Genomic DNA, 8221 nt, shown 5'->3' on the forward strand with positions numbered 1-8221 from the left:
TGGACATCTGTGTAGTAGTGTCTGGGCGACTTTGGATTGGTTCTTGGCTCCCTGCCTCGAGGGTAGTATGAGTGATGGTGTTGTTGCACTCGAGCTGCACTACTTAGATGATGATTGCGAGCAGATTTCATTGGCGAGAAGTTTTGCTACCAGGCTGAGCTGGCATCCATTGGCTACCACCCCTCGCATCGATCTTGTAGCTGTTGCTAATCCTGGAAGAGGAGGCAATCTGTCGGAAACGTTTGTGCTAGTTACAAAGCTGTACCAAGATAGACAAGAAATCGTGTCTTTCTGTCTGCCAGTAAATAGAATGATTTCTCATTTGTCGTATAGCACTGACGAAGAGTATGGATGTGACATTATGCAACAGATTGAAGGTGAAGATTGACCTCATTGGTGTGCCTTCAGGGTACTGCCTTTCACCCGACCATCGTTTCCTTTTTGTCATCATGACTGACCGTTAGCAGGACGTATTTCTATCTCGTCCAACCACACCATCATCATTATATGAAATCGCTTTGCCGGAGTTAGCTATAAAACGATGCTATAGGGAATTGCTCCCCACATTTCATTTCTGGCACTTCATCTATTCTGCAGTAAACAACCAGTACGTGATATGGTAAGTAAATTATCAATATGACGTCTTTAATTACTAACCTAACGGCTTTGTTCTAAAGTGGTGCCGAAGATGGGACTATTCATGTGTGGGACAGACATCGTGGTATTCTAGTCACTACGTTGGATGCTCACATAGCTCTGTGCAGTGCGGTTCTATTTAATCCCGTGGATGGCAATATGTTTGTAAGCATGAGCGCGAGCGCTTGGAGTGTGAAGCTTTGGCATATACCTAACATGTAAGAGAGGGTGCACCAATGCAGTGGCATCATACAACTTGTACGTACATTAACAAACGAGAACCAGTGATTGTTATAAATAAATATTTCCCAGACTGACTGTCTCGGCCACAATCGTGCCATCCAGATGCCACCATATTATACAAGCATGTTGCAACCGTTAATAATGATGGTGTTTCTTCCTAATAAATTTGTTTGATAATGACGACCTTACGGTTTCTTCGAGGCTAGACTCATACCCAGTGTATCACAAGAAATTTTCAATTACCAAAAAGTTGGTCTCAATAAATTCATTAGACAACTGTCGATCGATTACTCAAACAACAAGAATACATTGATTTCAATCTATTGAGACCAGATTTTGATACAAATTATTGCCTTACCAATATTGTGAATGCCAACTACAACTCAATATCAATTGTGATCAACCGTACATAGAGCAGTGTTTCTTCATTTAACTTTGTGTAACAGCTATTACAATGACAGCAACAACGACAGCCAATAAGACGATACAGCAGATGGTCAGTGTGCATTTCTTTTGCCGAATCTTTTGCTTGAGTGTGACCGCCTATGAGCAGAAGGAACACTGTCTAAACCCACTACAGTATTTTACCGTATCAATTATAATCACCTTTGAGGTCTCTTCTTTTGCACGCTCTACTCGAATGGCAGAAGTCTCAACATTTGCCTCTAACAGAGAGATAGCCACATGTAGAGATAAATTGTTCGACACTATGTCATCCATTCATACCAATTAGATCAAGCTGCTCTCCCTGGTCGGCAACTAGTGTCTATAGCAATACTAGAATTAAGCCTTACATTACAAGAAAATCGATAACAATAGACACATACTCCCATTTCAAGAAACATCTCGTGTAGGTCAGACATATCCCTGCCAATAAATGAATAATACACATCGTGAGCATTTCATTCAAAATGTCTACCAACTATGCAAGACAAATAATTTCAGTCCAGGATGAGTGGTGCAAAGTACCAGCAGTGTGGCCAGCAAAAAGGGGATTTAAATTAATATATATTAATTTGTTCAAAATTAATATTAATTTTTATCAACTCACATGCTACTGTCTATATTAGAGATATACTATTAACTTAATGCTGCCAATTGCAACTTTGATTACGACACTGTGTACATTAGCAATACACACTCTACCTAGTCAGTGTTTCCGCTAGAAAGTTTTAATTGGTATGCATAGCCAGTTGGCTAAATGAGTTCGTTCACTTGCAGCCAAACACTTGCTCAAAGGAACGCAACTTTGTAAAGACTAAGTCTACAAACCAGACTTCAAGCGTTCAGCGCCATCCTTCTTGGATTTTGTGCCAAAATTTAAAGGCTCTGTCAAATCAAAGACTTGAAGTTTTGGCCCTTCTGTCTTCAGCATCATCAAAGTTCAGCACCATTGAAGTCATCCCCATCATATCATCTTGCTCGTGGTTCTACCATCGGTCTGCTTCCGTTTTACTTCGGCAGTCGTCTTCAGAACTATAGAAGCTGTACGCAGAGTGCCCATTATCTGTTGGACATAAACAGAGCATGCGCAAAAGATCGGTGCTTTAATCTGTGGAGCTGGCGACTATACTTGCAAGATTTGATTCAGGGAAAGGAGTACACGCTACACTGTAACAAATAGCCAAATTGGCGAAGACACGTTTACCACTTTATCACCAGCGACATCTATTTCTAGCATTTGGCTATTCGGCGACGACCCAGCGGAAACACTGACTAAGTCTGCAGTCTTGGTCTACCACCGCAAAACCAAAGAACTGTACATGTATATATCATCTCGGTACTGTATAAATATTTACATAAAATCACTCTAGTGGACTAAATACACATAGATGAGCAACCAATAACTGAACCCCAATAACCCCAAAAACCCCATAGCTACGCCACTAAAAGTACATCAAAGAGATGCATGGTCAATCATTGAATGAACCCATACACAACAGGGCCGACCGAGAAGCTATGGTCACCCAATTTTCAAATTTCAACTTTAGCCAGCTTCCAATCACAGAAATAGTTGATTAAATAAAATTATATATTTGGGGAATTTACCTTCATGGTGTTTCTCTGCCAATTGTGTTCAGTCTTGAAGTTATGCAAGAATGCCCTGCATACACTTGAAAGACCACTACACTTGACTATGTACAGTAGTAGTAAATCCTGTTAACGAAGCCAGCTGCTTTTGTAACGTGCGTTAAGTAATGCCCTTTAACGCGCGTTAAGCAACTGTACTTTTAAATTGCTTCAGTCTGGCGTGCACAGTACACCTTTACAGACTACCAACTATCAGTGACGATGTCGATTGTAGATACCAAGTAACGAGACACATGTCGTCATAATAAAACTTCTACGGCCTCACTGTGAACATTCATTCAGTCTGGTCCCCTACTATCAGTTACCAAGTATCCATACTTTGGCTGGTTTGATCGAAGTCGCCAGTTATGCTAAAGCACTAATAATAATAATTATTATTACTAATTAATTAATTAATTAAGAGTCACAACATTGCTTGTTACCAACCAAATCTATAATTAACTAATCAAGTGTAAACAACAAACCCTTCCAGAGTCTTTAACTCTTGATGTCGTTGTCTAGTGAGTTGTTCTTGATGAGAGTCTTCGTCAAATTCCTGTACTAACTGAAATCCAGGACCAGCCGCACGTGACCCTCCTCCATACTCTCTCTCACCAGACCCAAAATCACCATCCATCCTTCCCATCCCGCCTGACAAACCTACAGTTGCATTAATATCAATCATGTGCTACACACAAACGGGAGATACTTTGAATTCGAAAACCAACCTGTTGAAATCGGATGCCGTCTCTGTAACTGCGTAAACCGATTCTGTTCATCCGTGAGGACCTTTGTCTCGTCCATCAGAGATCGCAGTAGACGATCGTATTGAGTTCGAACAGTGCTGTTAGAACTGAAAAACTAATCTATTACTATCAATTACTATAGTAAGATTTCAGTCCAAACTGACCTTTTAAGATGTGACTGACATCTCTGTTTCGCTTCTCGAGCCTTTTGTGCTGCTCCTTTTGACAAATTAGATATCTGACTTCGTAGCTCGTTAGAGTCACGTGGTGTTCCAACTGATGATACTAAGTTTTTCATTTGCTTGACATCTTGGCTAAGACTCCGTACCAGCTACAAAGTATGACAAAATGCTTCATAAATTATGAGTCATCCACAAGACTATGTGGTCCAGAACCAAAACGGAAATACAAACAATCGGGTGAATGTATAATTGATTTTGATTTCAATGCTGTGCACCCCACACCTGGTAAATAGTTAAACTAGTTTCATGCCTCAAAACTATATTATGAATATGACACATGCCTAATGTACTTTCTCAGTGCTCAAAATTAGTTTTCAAAGTTAGTCGGCCATATGGCCGGTAATGCCAGAAGTTAGCCAGTCATTCAAATTTTTTACCGGTCGTCTAATTTAATTAGTAATCAAAAGCAGTTAGTAATCAAAAATTAGTAATCTCTAATTTAATTAGCAATCAAAAACCAAGAAACAAGAGTCAGTTGAATACTCATATTACTAAGGAAGAAGGCATTAGTTTACAACATGAAAGCACCTAAAATTGCAGTAACTAACAAAACATAGCAAACCGTGAACTGCTTTCCTTTATAATGTTACAGTTTTACATCAACTTAAGCAATTTACTCTAACACCACACTATAAGCATATTTGTTCGAACATAACTAGTTACTACAGATCTGAGATGCTATTCTGACATCATGCAAGTTGTGCTAGTGCATGTGACGATGCAAGTTGTGGTAGTGTGACGATGCAAGTTGTGGTACTGTGACCATATTTCACTCATCATTCAAGATCCAAGAGTCCCAATCATCCAGAGATACGGACTGCTCTGCCTCACATATTGTTTCAGTTGCCTCATTGATCGCTGAAGTGTCTTGTTGTTGATGGATGGTCTCGCTGCTGCTGCTGCTGCATTCAATTTTTCTTTTTGGGGGATGACTTTCATGACGAGTTCTTGAACAGTCTGACCGCCATAACTGTACAGCAGTGCTTGAATCAAAATTTTCAAGTTCAGTTCCCTCAACACTGACCTCTAGCAGATCAGATAACGTCTTCTGACTGAGACTTGTTCTACGATCAGTTTTAATAAGTTTTAAGCGGGAGAAAAGGCGTTCTACTTTTGCAGTATTAAACGGTAAGCTGGAAAGGAGCTGTGCAATAGCAACTAAATTCATAAATCGCGTGCAGTCAGGTCCAAACGCCAAGCGGTACCAAACATGTTGATACCCATCCTGTCTACTCGAAGATATTGATGTGCATAGTCAAGCATCTCCTTGGCTTCTTCCTGAATTGCTGCTAGATCAGTAGCCTTGGCCTCAAGAGGAGCTCGGAAATTCTCAACTAGCATTGAAACAGCCTCTGTAAGCTGAAGAGAGAAAGACTCATCGGTTTTGTGTGAGTACCAGGCTTGTGTGTCTAAGAAAACCATAATAGCCCTCATAAGTTTTGTGTCTGACCATGAAAGCCTTTCCTTCAATTCATCATCCAATTTTCTCAGATCACTTAAAGCTTGCTGTCTGCAGCTGTTCACAACATCATTGAAGTGATGTAATTCAATTCCTTGATACGTCATTTTGCCATCTGCACTTTCTAATAGATTGTCCATGACACGTCTGCTTGCAAACCAATTGGTTAAGGGAGTTTCTTTCAACTGTTCCGTGGCTCGGTGACTTTTGAGTACTGATTGAATTGCCTTAATGATATCAAGATCATCTCCCTGTAAAGACAAGCTCAGACTAGCGGCGGGATCTAAAATATATATGTAATGGGCACAGGACAGAATTATTTTTGCATGAGTTCACTTTGTCAAATAACCTTTTAGACGCTGCCGATCAGGGCTTCTAAGACTAGCATCTTCACAGAGGCTTGCTAGGTGGTTCATGTAAGCCCCATACCTAACGAGAACTCTGTGGAGTGCTCTTCGCTTATGAACAATCCATCTGCTTCCTGATGCTCTCACTGGTAGGTTGCCACCCCTTGGAAAATTGTATACTTCTTTCAAATCGTCCACAATAGCCACCAGTTCCCTACATTTCTTGGGAGACTTGTTGTAAAGATAATAGATCCTAAGAAGCATTTCATCTATTTTTTAAATACTGGATTGGAGAGAGCGTCTCTGCTAGCAAGTTCTAGTCAATGGGCAAAACACCACATCCAGAAAATCCATGGCAGAACATTCTGAACTTTTGCTTTTAGTCCACTTATCTCTGAGATGTTTACAGCAGTACCATCAGTGCCCACACCAACAATGAACAGAGACTAAATAGATGGTGCTAAATGATGTACATAGCTAACATATAATATCACATAGCTATGTAGACTAGCTATACACTTAATTGGCTGTTCATACACTTAATTGGCTGTTCATAGAGCTGGGATAGCTCTTCCCTTATCACTAATTAATGACCTACAAAAGTTGACCGGTCACCTTGACCAGTAATTAGCAACTATCACCGGCCATTGACCGATGACCGGCAGTAATTTTGAGCACTGCTTTCTATATGAGAGACAATAAGATGCTGTCTAATTAATAAAAACCTAATTGCATGATTATATACAAGAACACACACACACACACACATGCATGCACGCACGCACACACACACATGCATGCACGCACGCACACACACACACGCACGCACTCACACACACACACACACACACACACACACACACACACACACACACACACACACACACACACACACCACATTTGATCTGTTCTTGGACAAGAAAACATTTAGCAAATGAGATTCTGACAGACAAAGATTTAGTCTAATAAAGTAGATCTAATCAATGTATTAAATATTTAATCACTAAATAATGAAACATATAGGGTAATAATTTTCTTTCTTGGTATATATTTCTGATATATTTTTAAATATTGTCCATGTCAATAATATAGCAATCACAGAAACTCTAAGAAACTCAGAACTTGCTACTCTATCATAAATCAGTTTACTCAGTGAGGCGAACATGTAACAATTTTCTAGAATGTTGGTACGTATTAACAAAAACTAACTAATTAACAAGTTAATGAAAAAAGACTAACAAACGGAAAACCGAAACACGCCAATCAGTTATCTACCAATAGACATGACTTCACTAATCAATTCCTTCAATTTCTAAAAAAGCAAGTGCAAAGCAATTTCGATCGGTGTGTGTGTGTGTGTGTGTGTGTGTGTGTGTGTGTGTGTGTGTGTGTGTGCGTGTGTGCGGGCGCGCGAACACAACTCAGTCTCATGATGCTGTTGCGGGAAAGGTTGGTCCCTCGGAAGAATGTGAAGAATGTCTGTATCCCATGTTAGGACAGGCTACAATCAAACAACGTAAGGCAACTCACGACAACCCCACATCGTATTTCACAAAGACTCAAGTCTGTAATGTCTAGAAAACGTGCTGGTCTCCGATTTAACGCATGCGCACTCTACGAGACTTCTCACGTCAAAACCTGATGATACAACCGCTGACTACAATAAGAAATCGCCACCTTTGAGTCCTCATCTATCGACGAAACTTCCGAAATCGACGTGAAGCGACCTTCCATACTGAAAGAATGACTCAGCGAGGAATGGGTGTGATCACATCCGGGTATCGCGTGCGTCGTCGCTCCTGGCACTACCCGTCTCGTTCACTCTCATTTGTGTAGCAATGACAACAGTCTCCGTCTGGAGAACTATCCACCTCTCCATCTTTCTACTAACAGGTGAGTTCTGCACGACAAATAGAGGGAGGGTCCCTAAACTCGAGTCATCCCATTTCATCACATTTTCGCGTGATCAAACGCATACTACAGACCGACCTCATTGCCATTTCGTTAATCCATTGTTTGTCATCGTTTCAGTGCATTGCTGGAGTTACAATACGGACAGCCTTGTATGCTATCATTGTGTTCACTATGCAAGTAGACTGTCAACTGCCAAGTCACGGTGTGCTATTGACGGTAGTAACAGCTATAGCACAATAACCTGCTCTCAGGGCTCGAGTTGCTTCATTCGTTCGTACGAGGGCGAGGGCTCGGCGATTTTTCAACGCTCTTGTGGTCTCCCGAGCTGCTCGTCGGGATGCCAGGGCCAGATGTGCACTTACTGTTGTGATACAGATTTCTGTAACGCCGACGACAGCAAGCTACCGACGTGTATGAAACGAATCTGTTCGCATCTATTCGTGTGTATTAATTAAATGTTGTGGTTTGATTGTTGTATGGCAGCGTCGCAGCTCAGTCCCACTGAGATTATGTCCATAGCCGGGGGCGCGGTCATCAGCATCATTGTGATTCTCGGTATTGTCA

At 40.9% G+C, this 8221-nt stretch overlaps 2 protein-coding genes across 2 annotated transcripts in view; one reads left to right on the forward strand and one right to left on the reverse strand.

Annotated features, from left to right (window-relative positions):
• Window positions 1–1111: 1111 nt before the first annotated feature.
• LOC134192173 (syntaxin-12-like) lies at window positions 1112–7606 on the reverse strand. Its single transcript, XM_062660875.1, has 8 exons — window positions 7421–7606; window positions 3860–4026; window positions 3678–3802; window positions 3435–3609; window positions 1707–1746; window positions 1606–1645; window positions 1486–1544; window positions 1112–1422 (listed from the first exon to the last, which is right to left on the reverse strand). Exons 1-8 carry the CDS (start codon window positions 7475–7477, stop codon window positions 1309–1311), a joined length of 777 nt encoding a protein of 258 aa, XP_062516859.1. The 5' UTR covers window positions 7478–7606; the 3' UTR covers window positions 1112–1308.
• LOC134192174 (uncharacterized) overlaps window positions 7534–8221 on the forward strand; it is a 1026-nt gene continuing 338 nt past the window's right edge. Inside the window, exons 1-3 of the mRNA XM_062660876.1 lie at window positions 7534–7636; window positions 7775–8068; window positions 8141–8221. The exon at window positions 8141–8221 is cut by the window's right edge and continues 338 nt beyond it. Of these exons, the coding sequence (XP_062516860.1) occupies window positions 7582–7636; window positions 7775–8068; window positions 8141–8221 (430 nt within the window). The 5' untranslated portion in view covers window positions 7534–7581. The remainder of the gene's footprint in view (window positions 7637–7774; window positions 8069–8140) is intronic.

The sequence above is a fragment of the Corticium candelabrum genome, chromosome 16 (genome assembly GCF_963422355.1).
Source record: "Corticium candelabrum chromosome 16, ooCorCand1.1, whole genome shotgun sequence".
In the NCBI taxonomy this organism is placed as follows: domain Eukaryota; kingdom Metazoa; phylum Porifera; class Homoscleromorpha; order Homosclerophorida; family Plakinidae; genus Corticium; species Corticium candelabrum.